This window comes from Haliotis rufescens, unplaced genomic scaffold (genome assembly GCF_023055435.1).
Source record: "Haliotis rufescens isolate VD_foot unplaced genomic scaffold, xgHalRufe1.0.p SCAF_5, whole genome shotgun sequence".
NCBI classification, from domain to species: domain Eukaryota; kingdom Metazoa; phylum Mollusca; class Gastropoda; order Lepetellida; family Haliotidae; genus Haliotis; species Haliotis rufescens.
Window position 1 is genome coordinate 27,966,352 of NW_025964223.1, and position 20,153 is coordinate 27,986,504.

The 20,153-nt window shown below is 39.2% G+C and overlaps 1 protein-coding gene across 1 annotated transcript; it reads left to right on the plus strand.

Annotated features, from left to right (window-relative positions):
- The first annotated feature begins 1,944 nt into the window (after positions 1–1,944).
- Positions 1,945–10,483, plus strand: LOC124153000. Its single transcript, XM_046526089.2, has 7 exons — positions 1,945–2,145; positions 3,245–3,649; positions 4,407–4,796; positions 5,081–5,323; positions 5,874–5,957; positions 8,053–8,131; positions 8,514–10,483. Exons 1-7 carry the CDS (start codon positions 2,082–2,084, stop codon positions 9,082–9,084), a joined length of 1,836 nt encoding a protein of 611 aa, XP_046382045.1. The 5' UTR covers positions 1,945–2,081; the 3' UTR covers positions 9,085–10,483.
- Positions 10,484–20,153: the final 9,670 nt, after the last annotated feature.

Genomic DNA, 20,153 nt, shown 5'->3' on the forward strand with positions numbered 1-20,153 from the left:
CCTTTGTAATTCACTCATAGTTACCCTACTGTATTTGGAGAGAACGAAACCCGAAAGAAAATGCGTATAATAGTACCACGGATCAACAGAGCAAATATCAAATGACAAGAGGAGAGGGTCAGAGGGCTATTAATGACAGCTTGACTATTCCGGGGGAATTACCTGATATTTCGTGAACATTTAGACCTCGAAATGCAGGTCCGATATGATGGTAAACCTTTGACAAGTACAGGTTTTTATAGTTAGTATCATATTTAGAGACACAAAGTATAATTTTTATAGCTAGTCATATTGCGATACGATATTTAGGCCTAATGTGGTAATATGTACAAGCTTAACGAAATATCTTAACAAATATCAAACAATGATGTTAAACTATCTGGATGTTTATGAGCGGCTTAGTTATTATGGAATACCAAATATTTTCTTTAACTACCATATCAACTTTTGAATCTCCTATAACCGATTCGATATTATCCAAGTTAAGAAAAAAAGATAAACTTTATGACAGACACCGATCGAAAATCTCTTGCCTGTTGAATACCGAATCTAATTATTTTGCGGCAACGATGGACAGAAGACTGGCTTACTCCGCGAGCCAAGCCCAAAGATAGGAAAGGGTACGTGCATCTTTTAACCCGAGATATCAACCGATAACCGACATGATCACTGACTGTTGTTGCTCTTTGCTCACTCATTCCATTACTCACCGCATGTAATCCAATATGTGCAATTGTTATAACATCGGGTATTAATTTAATAATTTTATCTGTAACTTTAATGGGAAACTGCATCAGTTTGTAGTTTATTGTTTTACAGTGCAGAGTGAGGCCGATGTCCGACGTACAGACAGTCGCCATATCTCACGTTCAGGCATCTGCAAATGGGGTGACAGGAACCGAGGCCACAGTGACAACAGAATCAAAGAACAAGGAAGACAAACTCAAGCCATAAGACGCTTTTCAATGTCACGATCAATTCCAAAATGGAAGTTTGGAAATGTTTTGAGTTCACAAAAAGTTAGAAAAATAATGTGGTGAATGAAGTTTAACTGTAGCCTGAGTGCTCCAGGCATTCTATACACTGTCCCTAACTGCAGGGATATATAATAAAAGAATATCCTGGGCGCCGGGACATGTACATGCGCTTATTCCGGGAAAGGAAGACCCTTACAAGACAAAGTGGCATTGGAGGTATACAGACTGCCGTTATTTAGCTTGAATATAACTGACTGACAAACAATTGCGTCCCCTCTTCGTGTCAGGATTCGCTGACAATTGGTTCATGCTACTGATACTTGATTGGTCAGCATCATACCCATGCTCGTAGGATTTTACAAATGTGAAACGTCTTTGACCTGCATTACATCTGGCTTTTAATTCGAAACAGAAACATAAACATGAAACAAATAGATACGTTTTTACAATTATTAGACACTGACGCTCACACATGACAATATAATTACAAATCAATAAATGTGCTATGTTGTCAGTGAAGAGATAACGGATGATGTCATTGTCATAGTTTATTTGTTGTTTGACGCCGCACTCGGCAACCCAGTGTCTGTAATTCAACAGAGAGATAATAAACGTGGCACAATCCTCAGCGTAAAACATGCCGACAAGTTGTACAAATGCAGAACGAGGACTTACACGGCGTGTATCGAAACAGTCTTTACACACATCACAGGCTTGGTATAAATATCACTGATAACAATGTATCCTCAAACACATGGTGACCACTTATTCTACATATATGTATAAACTATGACCCAATGAAGCTGTAAATAATTGGCACATAACAACATTACATACATATGGCTATGAGATATTATATTTTATCCTTGCTAGAAATGCAATGCTCATGCATAATCCTTTTGTGAATATTTGACCCCTTAGATAACATATCAAGCGGCACAAGATTACAAATTACTGTGTGTGATATATATAATTCTGTCAGGACACAACAGATAGCGAGACAGTCTTCCAAAGGTTGTCTGCTGAAATTAAACATGTTCTGTCTGACTTCGCTTTACATGTAGTATTGTGCCAACACCTTCAGTCTGTATTTGATACATCAAGATGAGGATAGTTTCACTGCTCTTCACAGTGATTTGGGTCCCACTTGTGACACCAGCATCTTCAGGTAAGCCATATCTTTCTCGGGTTACTTATGTACGCAGTGGGTACAGTTGGGCAAGCAGTATTTAAAGTTTTTGCATGTCAGTTTATGCTAACACCCTTTAATACTGGCTTCATTACGAAACACACTGATTACCAACCGATCATTCTACGGCACGACATGCTAAACTGGTAATTTAAGTATTTCATATTTTTCAAAATGGTAGAGGTGATCAAGGGGCGTGTACATATTAAAACTCCTCATTCGGGCATTGAAATGCCAACTGCTGCCTCAATATGTTGTCAGATGACGCTTGCTAAGAATTCATCTGTACTCAGTTGTGTATGTACTTACGTAACAACTTCTACCCTAGATTCAGTCTGTACATCGTGAACGTCCTGAAACAGTTTTTTTTTGGTACATGTTGAGGCCTGGCATGTGTTTTCCGAGATTATTTTTTCAATGTTTAGCCCACGTATGTTTTATAAGAGTCAAAACAGGTTGCTCAGCTGGCCATATCTGAATGTCTCCGCGATCGCGAGACGGGTCCGATGCACAGACGCGTTGTCATCTTGGACGCGGTATTGTTTATCAGATAAATCATATTTTACCATTAGTGCTACCTCCCAACATGATCAGCCACAAAGAGCCAACACCCGTTCCAGGTGTTCCCCCATATCGTAATTGATACTCAACGACGTGTTTTGTCAATAATGGTTTGGGATACAGACTAGCACTTGACACGGTACATCCTCGCGCACATTTTCTTTCTGATATTGTGCCTAAAACATTTATGTAATTGAATATGTGTGCAAAACAAGCTGATCTGTGACCTGAACTGTCAGGCTGAACTGAACCTTCACGCCCCTACCGTAATAAAAGGGGGTATTGATGTCTCCCAGATCCTTTCCTATGTACATATGATTGTCTATGTTTCTGTTACGAATGAAACAAACGGCAAAAATGTTTGTCAAAGACAAAATGTTGAATGTGTTTGTCATTAATGTTCACATGCTGTCAACAGCATGTTTGTATAGTACCTGGTTCATCAACCATCAAGTTATAGGTGGGTATTTGCCTCCATCTTCAAAGCTCCCAAAACATACATGTACATTTGTTTCAGAGGTGAAGCTGGTGCACATGAATGGGTCAGCTATCCAAGTCTGCAAGAAAACCCTGTGTTATCAAGACACCTATGACGTGCAGTGCGGCAAGGATTGGTTTGCACCAATTAGAAACACATTTTCCCTTAAAGACCCTGCGTTTTCATCAGCTAACAATTGCACAGGCCAGAATACATACCCCAAAGTTTGTTGTGATGTGAATCCCACTGACTGCAATTTCACCAGTGTTAAGGACTTTGACAAGATAAGACATGTGTGTTCGGGGAAGACCTATTGCACGGGTCAGAGAGCACCGTGGCACCCTGTGTATGTCAGTAAACCCGATATGAACTGTCCATATCAACAAGGACTGACAACAATGCTGACAACACAGTACGTGACGACAGAGTACATGTGTGTACCATGTAAGTCTGTATAAGAAATATCCAATAGTTAAACCGCTGACCGCTGACACGCATACATCTACATGACATTTTGTAAATGGATACACTTTGTTATGGCCGTAACCTTAATTCAAAATTCTTTAATGCTATGTACATAATTGTTCATACACACCATGTTGCTTTCGAGAGTCACCTCTTTTTGAGCTCCAAAGATACTTCTACTGATCTCGTATGTATTCATGACAGTGTGCTATATATAAAATAACATAACCATTTCTTTGCTTAAGAATGAAATTTGACAATTATTTATAAAGATGTACAGTAACAATTGTCAATTAGCGAGGAAATGGCTGAGTTCCCCTTACTTTTTTCAAACGAGGATTTCATTGGTCGGATTCCGGAAGTTGAAATACGAATCAGACATTGTATGGCACTGAGTTGTATAATCAGATGCTGTTTGTATTTGCATTTTGTAATTGTTGTTAAATTACAGTAATATCACACCATGACAGCTTAAATTGAAAGGGCTAGTCGGGTAGCCTTGTGGTTAAAGCGTTCGATCGTCATGCCGAAAATCCGGTCTCGATTCCCGACATGGGTACAATGTGTGAAGCCCATTTCTGGTGTCCCCAGCCGTGATGTTGCTGGAATATTGCTAAAAGCGGCCTAAACCCATAGTCACTCACTCACTCACTCACTCACTCACTCACTTAAGTTGGAAGGGAAGCCAAAATTATTCAGGACATAGGTTTTTACCATATGTTTTTCTTATATGCAGATCATTCAATTCAAAGAATGTGTGAGAAAGGGACAAAAAAGGGTATAGGACTGTTTCTTGCATCAAAAGATTATCCAGACTACAATCCTGAATCTACAGGCTTTAACTGCTCCTGCAAGCTTATGTTTGCAGCCAATAAAGTACTGCAAGTTGCAGTGATTGATCTACGACTTTGTTCTGGCAGTGGTAGATGTGGGCGTTCACTCAACATAGGTGACACCAAGGTCATTAGTGTCACTAACACAAAGGAGGAGTACTCAGGTTTTGGAGGTATTGTTGGACTGAAGGAAATCTATTCCGGCGCTTCAGCAACTGGTGACGTGACGTTGAAACTTACAGATGTGGATTCCAAAGACGCTTTATATTTGTGGTTGTATCTGTATGCAGAAGGTAATTATTGAGAGAGAGAGAGAGAGAGAGAGGGAGAGAGAGAGAGAGAGAGAGAGAGAGAGAGAGAGAGAGAGAGAGAGAGAGAGAGAGAGAGAGAGAGAGAGAGAGATGTGATATTATAACAGTTTGGATATACATGAATATAGGCCTGAATGAACCATTATTGAAACGAATGTTGTCAGGTTATAGGTAAATATGTCAGAGTTCAGAGCATTACAAATTTTGTAGTTACACTGAACACGCCTCTCGTGACGTGCTGTTGATAAAGAGTTTAAATGTTTCAGGTTCCGATATGACCTTAACTTGTAATGGTGAGACGACTTTTACTACACCCACCACCACCACCACCACCACCACCACCACCACCACCACTACCACCACCACCACCACCACTACCACCACCACAACTGCACCGACCACATGGACCACACCGACCACACCGTCTAAACCAACTACTTCCACAACGCCTACGACAACACCTGCTACCACGACAACGGCTGCTACAAAACAGCAATCCACAATTACTGGTAAAAATCAATATATAGTACAGCAACTCAGTGTATGGAGAGATGGGGAAAGGAGACACTGTCTCCACAAGACACCGCGACTGGATTGACGAGGATCAGCCCTATGTCAGCCCTTATATTGCTAGCATTGTGCTGTCGCTGTAGTTAATCTTGGTATTCTTTTCCTCAAAACACGCTATACTTTTCTTTTGTGAAACATGAGGATAAATATTTGTTGCAGTATACAAACTGGAACAAATATTTGTTTTCCAAAATAATTTCAAGTGTCATTCAATGTAGTCAATTTCTTCGCATTGGTTTCGTCATTTACATATATACTTTCACGTTGATTCGTTGATTTTGAACAGGGCGTGAAACAGTTACTTTCCCGGTTGTTCAGTACACATTTCAACTGTAACCATTGACTGACAGCCTATGACAAAGTCAATACTAAATAACTTACTTAAGGCTTATGATTATAACTTTGTTAATGTGCTGGAAAGTTATGGAACTGCTACGGCCAAAGAGAGTTCGGTGTTTAATGATCTGTGATATATTTCGGGTACTCCAGTGAAAACCAAGAACAATATGGAGTCTAACAACGATAAGCTGTGTAACTGTGGAACTGAAACAACTCTATCCAGGAAGTTATTTTGTAAGTATTCTATTCATATCTACTTTGCTATATCTGTTTATTTGCTTGTATCGCTTGCATACATAGATAGCAGGTTCAGAGTTGATTCCCGTCAGCATTGTTCCTTTTTACGTAGACAGCAGGTTTAGAGTTGATTCCCGTCACCATTGTGCTTGTATCGCCTGCATACATAAGTAGCAGGTTCAGAGTTGATTCCCGTCACCATTGTGCTTGTATCGCCTGCATACATAAGTAGCAGGTTCAGAGTTGATTCCCGTCACCATTGTGCTTGTATCGCCTGCATACATAAGTAGCAGGTTCAGAGTTGATTCCCGTCACCATTGTGCTTGTATCGCCTGCATACATAAGTAGCAGGTTCAGAGTAGATTCCCGTCACCATTGTGGTTGTATCGCCTGCATACATAAGTAGCAGGTTCAGAGTTGATTCCCGTCACCACTGTGCTTGTATCTCCTGCATACATAGATTCCCGTTATTATGCAATAGATAACAACCAAACAAATATATGATCTTAGGAAACTTTATTTTCTAAATAAAACACATATCAAACATAGATAGCAGATAAGTGTGTTATTTCTAAATAAAACACATATCAAGCAGTGTCATCTGCCTATAAAGAGTCTCTGAATCACATCACCGCTCAGTTCATTCATTAACATAGCCATCCATAATGGCATATGAACTTATACCTAACTTATTATGCTAGTTTTAACAAGCATCATCATATGTTTTAACAAACTCTCTCAATTTGAGTATGTAATATTAACGTAATATTTTTTCATATCAAAGATAAAGCTATTTGTGCCGCAATTGCACAAGTTAAACCTTAGCAAATAATATATGTCCAGAATGTTTGTAAAAATATGAAAAAACATAACTAGTTGTCACATTGCCTTTACTAATGCTTCGGGGATGACAAAAGGGATACAGTGCACGCATTAGGCAAACGGCCTGCCCAATACACGCAGTGGGCAGTTGCACAGATTGGGTGTAAGATATATATTTACGCTTTATACAATCTCATTAAAATCAGATCTTAGTTCTCGCTATCGTTTTGTTTAGCGGCAGTGAGAGTGAGTGAGTGAGTTATCATTTAACGTCACATGGGCAATATTTCAGCCATATCATGACGAGAATTAATACATTAATAACATATAAGTATATTTACTTTATAAAAATACCTGTCATCAAAGGACAGTACAATAACTAGAATATCACGGAGTGTATTAAAACTAGTTGAAGAACAGATAAAAGCAGAAAGAATCAACAACACGATATAAAAATGGGCTAGAGATCGTCAGTAACTAAAGGCAGATCACCATACCAGGGACCATGGGGACTTACAGTGCCTTTGCTTCCTGCATGGGCCCTGGCTGGATTTATAAGCGGCAGTGGGAACTTGGATATGATTTTAATGAGATTGCGCTTAAAACGCTGGTTACAGTCTTAATATAAAATTGACAAATTCTGATGATATGTTCTACTGTGGTTTTACAGAAAAGCAGAAAAATAAGGAATCATCATTTGAGGATATTGGTTGTGATGGGGGATAAATAAAAGCAATATCATCGTCACAAGCAAGTGGTAACAAGAAAACATATCTGATTGGCCACAGTACAGTAGCCGCCTTGTAAAAGCACACAAGTCACTGAGTCTTGCCACGTCAAAATTGATAATGTATGGTAAGCCCCCTATCTGATTCCTTTTGTATATTCCTCAGGGATATGAGCAACTTACCAAGTAATGAATAGTGTTCTGGTGACTCGGAATGCATCATGCTTTAGATCGTGGATATATGCTATCAACTAACATCATGTAGTTAACGTGTAAGTGACATGGCGGTTTCCAAAACTCATTGTAACACAGGCATAATTCACCGACAATATGTCTTTGTAACATGTAATGATAACTGGATAATCATTGCATTGACAATTGATATTTACATGTGTCAGAGGCGGGGTGTGTGGGGTGTTACGAGATGAGAAACATAATTTCAATTCACACTGATCCGATGACGTTTCAAAATGTGCCGTAAAAAGAATGGAAATATATAACCGAACTGTACAATGTTATAGCAGGTTAACCCAAATGTTTCAGACATTGAGCTGGCAGCATCTGCGCTGGGGGGCATTGTCTTCACTGCAATATGCTGGTGCACGTATACCATGTATCACAGGTTAGTGGCAATAGATAAAGCACATCATCTGCCTGAAGTAAGTTACAATGACTCGACAAATGGTATCACCTATTTCAAGAGTAACAGTTACTTTATGAGATCATTGACTTATCTATACAAGTAACGTATTACACTGTACATTTACCCAGAATAATCTAGATCTAAATTGCCAAGCCATACCGCAGAAATACACGATATGTGTAACCATCATTAGAAAGTTCGATACGCCTCTGTAACAACACAAAGAGTTCAATGTAGTCTTCTCAGCTCCGTCAATAGATCAGATTTATGAACAAGCAGCTATCGAGAAAATCCCTATTGACACAATAAGTAAAACACAACACCTTTGTCGATATATAATTGTCTGTGTTTCATGTTGCAGGCATAAAAAAGCAAAAAAAGCAAAAAAAGCAAAAAAAGCAAAAACTCTAGAAATGAAGAAGGTCTCGACCGCTGACCAGTTTCCTTTGCCTGCCCGTAAAAAGAACTATTTGAACAACGACACCAGCAATGTCTACAGCATTGAACCATATGACTCTGCCTCTCAGGTGGGTGCAACGAAAGCTCGCAGGGCGAATAATCTCAATAGAAACCAGCAAGCAGCCCGTCGGAGAGGAGCTAATCAAGGTGTCCCGCGGAAAGTGTCTGATCCATATAATCCGTATGATGTTCCTTATGAAAACATTCAAGCAGATGTTGGCAGAATACTAACAAAGGACGAGGATGTACAGTCGAAGGATGATATCATCAACAAGCTGGCTGAAAAGCTCAAATCTCAACCTGAGTCAGAGAAGGTAGTACGTGACCTAGCTAAAGATGGTACAATGTGCCATTATGACACTGATGTTAATGACGATACTGACATCAAGATTATCCTTGGTGGTTTTGAGCTGGAAATGCTTAAAAAAACATTGACAGAAATGGAATCAAAAGATGAAAGTTATTCGTTTTAAGTGGAAGTTAATGGCTCTTGTAGAAAGAAAATTGTCATGGACGTGATAAACTGGGACCCTACTCTGACTATAACCTTATCGCTTTTGAATTAATTCCCATTACCTTCACATAATTGATACACCTACATGTATCTTCAGCCATATACATCGATATATACTATAGAGGTACATGCATGGACATGCAGCGAAGGCTATCAGTAACAGATTGTCAATATAAGCATGATATCCTGAATGTTTTCATATAATGACATCCTCACTTGATCAGTATGTAATTACACGGGGCGAACCGGGGCGAACGTCCATCATATTCTTCCATGCAAGCATATAATTGACATAGTTTATATTGGTTGTTTATATTTTGTTTATATCCAAATGGTTAAAGATGATCGAGTTTATTTATACCCAATCGAAGAATATTGTATAAGTGATTTCCTACAGCTTGCTATCCACTTCCGTTTTTTCAACAACACCCCTGCAACAATCCTTAGATGTGGTTTACGTTTAGTTATATCATGCACTTTACAATGCTGCTCTGAAAAATCGAATTGGAATGTTTGGAATGTATCTCCAGATTTTGTACGGTATTTCATGTAATCACTATTTTTTGTAAGGTATCAATTTCTGTATTTAGGCACGGGGGTCCAGGAGAGGCAGAGTTACGCCCCATTCAGTGACAGGATCCCACATATCCCAGATTCAATATGATTTCATTGCCTTGCATTGTCAGCGCCATACTCATGGTGTCAAAGTGGCAACATTTATACCTTACGGCACTTGGGGTTTTTCTCACTCATTAAACTAACGTACATTGGAAATAACGAGAAGAATTGTTCAAGGAAGTGTTAAACCCAACTAACTAACACATTATTTCTGTGCATTTGTTTTGCATGTAGATCATTCTTATAATTACATGAAAAGCATATGACATGCTGACCAGATCTTGTAAAATCTATCACTATTTCTGGTCATGGCAACTGCACATTTAATTACATTGTAGTATTCTGACAGTTTAAGTTAGATATATAGATGGCAGTCTATATTACTATTATACTTAACGGGTCATTATTTCTTTCCAGGAAACCAAGAAGTATATTCTATTCTCCTTGTCAAGAACGTTTTTGAATTACCTTTTCTCAAGAAGCCGAACACATTCTTCTTGCGTTTTTGTTTTCTGGTACACCATCATATATAACATCCCTGGCAACTAGTGAACGCTGTTCCGATCAAATGGACCCGTGAACTTAGTTGTAATTGGGCATATTCGAAAACTAGAAAAAGTGTTAATATCATTGTAATACAAATAGTGTATAGCAGTATACCTGCCGATATCCCGTGTTATATGTTCTTGCTAAGCATGTATTTTCAAATTTGGAAAAAATAAAGAATGAGAAAACGTGAACATTGTTTTTGTTTCGAATTTTAGTTGATTATGATCCTCAGTGTTTCTATACTCTTTTGCTTGAGATAATGCCTGAATTCCAAACGAGACAAGGGCCATTTAGAAACTGACAGTACCAAGACTGAAATGACATATAAAACGACGTTTAACGCCAATTCGCTAACATATTCAGAGTATCTAACGGTTGTGTGATTTTGCTTAAAACGAATCATTTTACAGAGACATCTACGAAGCTGTTTCTTATAGGTTCTCTGAGTGGGCGAATATCTTGCTGATTACTTGTTATCGTATCGAGCTATTGGTTTACATTCAACCGTGACATAGGGTAATACTGCTGACATCAGCATTAAACAACACAAACGATCACGACGATCACCATCCATCTTGTCTCATAGGTGTTAATAGCACTCATTTGCGTTATTTCCTCACCACCTCGAAGTGTGAAAGTGAACTGCTCCTCGAAGTGATAGGCAAACATCTTTGTAAATTTAATTTGTTTGTTAAAGACTGGGTATGGTATTTGGCCGGTACATTACATCAAGGGTATCTACAGAAGCCAGGCTGCCACTGCAAAATGTTTAGTTACACTTTGATTAATGCTAAAAGGATACGAAAATGGGGTATCAGTGTTTTATCAATACTCGTATGCAGTGGTTAATCTAATTTTGAGTATCAAGGCTTTTGAAACAATGATTGAGTGTCTGCTTAAGATTGCCACGTGTGAAGGTGAGCGTTAGGGCAGGCAGTGGGACAGCTTGACAACAGATGCATGTCTCAAGTCACGTAATCTGTTATGACAAAATCACAAATACAGTATTTAACGGTTACTATTTACAAGGATTTCATGTTCACTGTTCTATGCTCCTGGATACTATATATATTTGAGAAACCAATATTGAACTTAAAGGAGGGTTTGTTATGGCATATGTTGACCAAATGGATAAAAAAACTGAAGCCTATTGCATTTGTTAGTATAGCCCGCTGTGATGCCGGTGGAATTGGCATACAGCGTAGTAAAGCTCACGCATTGGGATAGCTTCATTGCATGTATAGTGACATCTATTATATATGGCAATATAAGACGCATACATGTACAATACTACGTGATGAGAATACCTTCATATTTTGGACCTGCGGTTAACTGATGGAATAATTATTGGTTTTCGAAACACATGTTCAAAAGATACGTTCAGTGGGCACTATATACATAATAGCAGCCATCTGAATAACGTTCAATGTTATATTATGAAAAAAAAAATATGATTTGGATTTTCGATATCAACTTGCTATAAATAATGAACAAAATAAATTGTTCATCATTCATCCTTCACTAAACAGTTGTGAGTTTGAAGTTAGCCTGTGTGCACCATTAACACGAACAACACGAACACTGGAGTCATTCTTAAAACAAGCGTTCATATGGTTATATCTGTAGAGGGCAGAACATGGAAAATGTCAGTTATATGGCGTGATTCAAGGTCGGAATGTCACTGAGATTGTGGTGCTGACCTCTGGGAAATGTCCTCGCTAGTAACAGTGTATATCTCGTCGTTGGTAAAAGCGAATCTTCTTCCTGGATGATAGCACAACTGATAATCAATGCCCAGGACTGTTTTTATTACTAATACATATATATCCAACTGACACATAGTGATGTTCAAGTGATATGTATCTGATAATATGACTCACTACTCCCACCTGCATTGAGCCTCCAATCGGGACAGAGTTCAGGTGTAACTTTGTTTGCAGTAATTATGTCATACTGACACGAAATATTAGAACGCATGGGCAGTATAATATACTAAGCAAAACTTTGAAGACACTACAAACGATATACAGAGATCGTATTAAATTTCTACCGTTTTTGTCTCTAATGGTTCAAGTATTGACAGAAAAAAGAATCAGAGAAGGTGGACAGCTTGGCAGCGTTTCTGTGGATGAGGTCATAAACCTTTTAAAAAGCGTAGATTGGAGGTAGAGAGAGTAACCTAGATACGTGAAATCATTATTATACACGACTGTGACAGTGGGATAGTGTCTGTAACGTTCAAGAGAAATTAAAATGTTCCACAGTGGTACACATATCAGGCAAAGTCTTGCCGAAAGTACAAGGTTCGCTTCATGCCTACTGGCTCGTTCACGGCGAATGAGGCATTATTGTCAGGTGTTTCTGCTCTTTATAACTTGCCCTCGTACGAGGCCCTTGATGGAAATAATTGAAGATGAAAACATTCATTATCCATGACTCAAGAGCAGATTGTTATCTGACGTCATTCAAGCAATAGACTCACCGACTTGGAGTATTTTGTCAGTAAACCAACAATGTCTATATTTTTCTTTGTCAAATGAGTACTATTTAGAATTACCTACTTGCAACTCGGAAGGAAGTGTTAATGCTAAAAGTCCCATGCCGAAGCTCGAGTTTTAAAGCATTAGTTCACTAATCTTTAAATAGATAACATATCAACATAAAAGGACAGGGAGAGATTGGATTGCATGTACCTGTTTTCTCGCCACATCTAGGTTTCTCACGTAAATCACTTTCTTTATCAACTTTTCAATGATTAGTTGCGTACTTAACTTTGATATTAGACTTTAGAAAAATATATTTGTATTTAATTTCACAAAAACTAATAACCCTTTAATACAGCCCTAAACACAAATAAAGAACAGAAAAAGAGCCAAATGCCAATGCGTCACTGTGTTAGCAAAAAATAAAATTCTCATTACGTTAACTTTAAAATTTGTCTGGTCACCAACTGAACTGCACCGAGTGAGAACCTAGCCTTATGTAATCATTTAAACAGTAATCAAATTCTGGTCGTAGCTCAGTGATTAATTTTATACTCTGCATCAACGACAGAGACGCAGAGATAAACGACTTATATATAGTATTACACACTTCAAAAAAAGAAACGCACAGGTGGAATTTTAGCAACTTAATTGTACCTTATAAAGTCGATATATTTAATTTAATATCATAGATACAACTATGATATTTTAGAGCTCGATAGTCACGTGTTGTCGTTGTACAAAGACACTGAAAACTGTTCATTGTCATGTCACATTAGGCATACTTAACAATTGAATGACATGTTTTGATTGCTTTTATGCCATCACTGCCATTTAATAAATCAACAGGAAGACAGAACACATTACTGTGGGCTTGCTGGGGTACTGTGGTTGCGTGTTAATATATCAGTATACACAGGATATATATTTTAGGAGGACTTTTAAAGTACAGAAGAAAGAAGCAATGCGGTATTGATTTCATAAGATCATTGGGGGAATCAGTAAACGGTTAGTCACCGGTAGGTAAGTCTCGGTAAGTGGCCATCACGATACAATTGCGTGTTCAGGGTCTGGCATGTTGTTTAAATGAATGATGTATTAGGACACGTGACAAAAGCGGGTCAGAGTCGAACACTTTAAAAAGAAGGTTCTTTGTGTTAGGAGGGCGTGCGGGTTTTACAACCGGTCGATCAAGTCGAGTCTAGATCTTACCATTCACCCACTCTGTCCTGCCCTGGTTGTGTAGTGAGATATGGACTGAAGTTTACTGTGATTATCAAACCTTGTGTTGTTCTCATACTTGAATGTGGGGGCGCCGGTACATGACTGCTTTTGTATTTAATTTGGAGCAACGGTCGTTAGACCCCTCACTCCTTGACTTAGCGCAGCTCTCCAAACTATGCGGATTGTAGAGTCATGGCTTACAGTGACCATGAAGACACGGAACGGTAACTGTTGTAGGAACCCTTGCCGCACCTAAACGCATTTACACATACCACAAATGTCCCATCACACCAAACTAGTTCTTAATACGTTCGTGAAAATGTTGTCGAACGGGCTCCAACTGTGTATGAACGTAGTGGACGTAGTAGCAACTATTGACAGTCTTTTTACGAACTCATGGACGGGCTCGGACGGGGAGGGTGCTCTAGAACTTTGAATCCTGCTCAAAATTTTATCCCGTCCATCTCGTTCTGCAATTAGACTGATTGACAACGTACTTAAAACGAGAAAGACGTATTACGAACGGAATCGACGTAGTTCGAACCCACTATATATGGACGTGTTACGACGTGGTGAAGTCGGACATAAATTTCAGTACGCGTGCACACCCACCGGGTCGACTTCTCTTTGGAGGCATGATGTGTACAGCTCGGAGCCGTAAACTTGAATGAAGACTGGCTACAACGCGCTCGGTAACCATAGAAGTCGGACCAGGACGCGAATACACTAGCACTTGGGACGATATGAGGACGTAGTGCGAACGAGTTGGCCGGGTTAAGAATCAGAACTGGCTTGGACGTATTGTGAACGAGGTAGAAAGAGGTTGAACTGGTTAAGAACGGGTTCAGAATGGCTGCGGACATGCTCGAACTGCTTCGAAACGTTGTCGGGGTGAGGTGAACGGGCACTTTTACACGATCTGAACTTGATACAAACGGACTGCAGACTGGCTAAGAACGAGATAAGAACGAGATAGACATACTGAGGACTACCTATGAACGAACTAGCATCGTATTTTACGCCAAACTACGCGTTCTACCGTGATCACAGCCCGTTCTAGTATTTTGTATAGAACGGGGTAGAACGGGATAGAACTACTTTGGTGTGATGGTAGCATGAGCACGAGATAAGAACGAGATAGACGTATTGATGACTGCTTATGAACGAACTAGCATCGTATTTTACGCCAAACTACGAGTTCTACCGTGATCACAGCCCGTTCTAGTATTTTGATTAGAACGAGGTAGAACGGGACAGAACTACTTTGGTGTGATGGTAGCATTAGGTGCTGTTTGTTGGTTTTTGTGTGTGTATATTTTACGCCGTACAATAGTCCAGTGATATGACGAAGGTATGCAAATAATTGAGACTAGACCAGACAATCCAGTCATTGACATCATCAACGGTCGTAATTTCCTACGACTTTGGGTTACTCCCGATCATCCAGAAACATAAATTAATGTAAATTTGTAACCTGTACGACACTACGAAAACTTTCGCTGAAAATGTGCATCTATTATGCATCATGATACATATTCATGTTAAAAGGGCGGTGGCGAAGCCTTGTGGTTAAAAATGACGCCAGTGATTCTAACTGGAAGATAGATAACGCTAACTCTATTAAATACCCTATCCTAGCTACAGGAGATTCACATTTCAGGTGAATGCATATTCCCATCCTACTAGTTTCAAGAGTAAGCTCAGTGTCTCCCTAAGCTAAATATCGAGAAAATGCATACATCATTGTGATATGAAATCCCAAAATGCGTGTAAGACTCTCATTGTTGTATTCAATGTCTTATTGAGTGGTGAACTACAGAGGTTGGTTTGGCATACTGAGCTGCAAACTGAAAGTCGAAAAGGGGCGGTGGGCGCCTGCTCTTCGCGCCGGGGGCCCGGGTTCGATTCCCCACATGGGTACAATATATGAAGACCGTTTCTTGTGTCCCCCGCCGTGATAATGCTGGAATATTTCTAAAAGCGGCGTAAAACCAAACTCACTCAAAAAAACATACTTGATTCATTTCAATGCAGAGCATGTGCATCAATTATGCATCATGAAACGTATTTAAGTTACAAACATACTTGATTTATTACAACACAGAACATGTGCATCAATTATGCATCATGATACGTATTCATGTTTAAAAACATACGTGATTCATTACAACACAAATTTGACTCTGAGGCCCTACTATCACGATTTACATCTACAACTGGTTTTGGATACACTATGAAAGTAGATTCCACAAGATTTGCTTCACACTATGCAAGCATATTTTCAACTGTTACTGGGTTTGAACGTATCTCCTGTACTCTGTAGCACTGACGTGTGCTTCCCCAACTATATAATGATGTACACGACGTCTCCGAGATACATACACGTACGCTGGAGGTCATCTGTGTCCTGTTTTCCCCTGGTTTGAGTGAGTGAGTGAGTTGGGTTTAACGCCGCTTTTAACATTATTCCAGTTATATCACGACGTGTCAGCTTAATTTTGGAGGAAAGCCCGAAGTAATGCAGACGTAATCTCACACGTTTACCATTTCGGTGAAACCCACGAGCACGGGTATGGTGCTGACAAACCTAGAAATATAACCGGGGCGAACCGTAATTCGTAATAGTTGATTTCCTTCTCCCAATCTGCCTGGCAAGAATCCACCTGCAGAGCTTAAGGTAAGGGTGTTTTACAGTACTAATTACTCAACGATCGTATTTATATATAATGATGAATTTGTGAACGTATCCTCATCAATTGTGAAGGTGTCAGGTTACAAATGCATGTACCGCTTGGGTAGAGTATAGATATTAATTTATAACTGGCATTATTTTCCAAAACGACGTTAGGCCCGACGCACTCACTCTTTACTGTTTGCCGAAGCAACAGCACTGAAAATGTGTACCATTATGTGTCGACTTCAAATTGTGATACCTTTAACGCTTGTAAATTAGGCATTGAACGTCTGTAGCTTCGTACGTCAACGTGAAATCCTAATAACGCCATACCGCTCATTGTGACGCTGAAAATTTGACGTTACAGCCGATCGTAGAAAAGTGCAAAAGTCAACTCTATAGTTCCCAAAACACGAAATACACTGTCGTGGTTGATTTCTTCCGAGTTTTATATCTCAATTGTATTGCCACACACACTCATCACAACTCATTGCAACTCTACATAATGTAACCAACTGACATGTTAAAATGCCTACCGACTATAACAGAGAAAGAAGTACTTTACCATAAACATTTACTCCCTCTGTGATGCGATCGTCAAATCTGTTGTTTCAATCAGAGATGTTGATTGTGACACCTCTGGTTGACCAATGAGAATCGAGTTAATTCCAAATCCATGGTAGAATATAGTTTAAGCACTATTTGCAGAGCAGTGTGCTTCCTCACAGGGACACAGGGACTTCTCCACCAGCAGTAATCGGTTACCTCCTCTAGCTGCAGCACCACTAAACATGTGGAGTGATCCAACTACTTTTTGTTGCCTACTAGGTACAGTGTAGGGTGTGACAAAGCTTCCTCGATGCACGTCGATTTCCTTATGATTAGAAGTAGATAAGCATGATAATGCATTTACTTGCATACGTATATAATACACATAAACGTTTCTCTTTTCTGTGTTCACAAGTAAACGTTTGTTTTACGTTACGAAGGTCTATGACAATTACAAAGAAGTAGAACGAATACAGTAGGATGTATGTATATAAACGTGATCATATTTCATCCTAGAACGATGTGTTCAAATATATATATATATATATATTGCAAGGCGCGTGGGTCGACGTTTTATCTTTTAGGAAGACAACTCCCTTTCTCGCCGTGCACGAATCGTCTATGCTCACCTCCAGCAGCACATCCATATAATGTCATGGCCAGCAATAAAACCCAGAACCCATTGAACACGTCTAGAGATGATAGGGAGGCGTGTGCGTCAACGTCATAGGCCGCCAACCACGTTAGCTGAACTGGGAGACTACACACAGTATGCGTCGTCGAGTAAATGAATGTTTGACAAATCGTTGCAGTTTTACATACTCCTGATCCAAAAACGTTAGCTTTGAAATTTCCTCTCTTACCCCTGTCGTTAAATGGGGTGATGTAGATTTTATAATAGCTAGCACAAAATTAATACTGGGTTTCTTATTAATGGTTATAGCAATATTACCGAAGACGTGGGGCCACGATACTTGACAATAACACACAAAGACAAGTTATGCATATTGTCAACAACTTTAAAGATAGTTTATTAAATAAAGTGTATGTGTTTATAATGGATGCTTTCTATTATTTTCTTAGTTTTCAGGCCCAACAGCAGTATATAACGGTTACATGTGGTCACGCGAGGAAGGGTTATTACACATAATGCTTAAGTTCCAGAATGGATATTTCAAGTGATGATCTTCAAAATGTCTCCTAGGACACATACGTATCAACATACAACCAGTTGTAGGCCAGTTGCCCCGGGGTTGAATCTGGGTTTGACACACAGCAAAAAAAATGCAGTTTCCGGTATCCGGATACCTGCCGGATACCACCGGACACTTACCCAAAACGCGTCCGGGTATCCGGTGGCAGATACCTTGCCGGATACCAGATCCGTGGTATCCGGCATGGACACCTCACCTGAAAGTATGCCACCTGGAATCCGGGTATCCGGCACCGGATACCTCACCGGATACCTCCATCTGGGTGTCCAAGGATCCGCACCGGATACCAAGAATCCGGCACCGGATACCTCATTCTGAGTTTCCAAAAACATGTCACAATTTGGGGGTGCATTTTGTTCAATTAAGTGTGAAACACCTAAATATATATTGGAAACTAACCATGAAAATTGAACATTGCTGAAGGTATCCGGCAGGTATCCGGATGCAATTTTTCGAGATGTCTTATTTCTGGTAAATAATGTTAGCCTGGGCATATCAGATAGCTGTAGTAATATTCTGTGTCATTTTAGTTGTAAATATCCCCTTAAAGTTGAGATCTATGGGCATGTACTTTTGGAGAAGACAATTTTTTTCAATTTCATCTATAATTCTTTTTAGATGTTAAGCTGTTTCATGAACAAACATCAGTTCTAATACATGTATGATGATATCCTTAAATTTCATATTCAGACTTCCAGATTATTCTGAGTGAAAGTATAAACTCATCGACTGTGCGCTCACTTGGGCCTTTGGTCCTAGTGAGATGATAATATGATTATTTGTAAAGGTACAAGTACTTGTTATGAGCATACCAGCTTCATTTAAGTTTGAAACACAATATGCCTCACTCTGAGGGTGACATGTACCAGATTTCATCACACTACAGAGAGCTGTTCCTCAGTTACTGTGAACATTTTTACTGAAAGACATTGAAAGCTAATTTGACCTTCAATATCAGTTGCGACTATTTCAAAAACAATTGTAAAGTGCTTCATTCAGTGTAATATTGACAAACATATGACAATGATATACAACTATGTGTATAAGAGTTATTTAGACTTCTGCGGGAAAAGGCACATTAGAGAACAAGAGTCATCAGAAAGATGACATATCCCCCCGGCAGCTGTCTGTAAAGTAACCACTAGTGCATTTCTGTATGTAATGAGTCAACAGTTGAATGTTCTTTAAGAAGCATACATTGTTTACCCACAAAAGATCCACCATGGTCGCATCCATATGAATGCCAAGTTTCGATCAAATACATTGAATGTTTTTCGAATTCTGCCCCAGAAATGAACCTCATCCCCAATTGAGTCTATGTCCAACTTGATTCCATTAAAAAAAAATAAAAAATAAAAATTAGAAAAATCCCAAAATTTGAAAGGCACCACTTCAGTATGTGCATGATAGCTTTGCCAAGTTTCGATCAAATACACTGAATGGTTTTCGAATTCTGCCCCGGAAACGAACCCCATCCCCAATTGAGTCTATGTCCAACTTCATTCCATAAAAATTTAAAAAAATAAAAATTAGAAAAATCCCAAAATATCAAAAGGCACCACTTCAGTATGTGCCTGATAAGAGTTGCCAAGTTTCGATCAAATACACTGAATGGTTTTCGAATTCTGCCCCGGAAACGAACCCCATCCCCAATTGAGTCTATGTCCAACTTCATTCCATAAAAATTTTAAAAAATAAAAATTAGAAAAATCCCAAA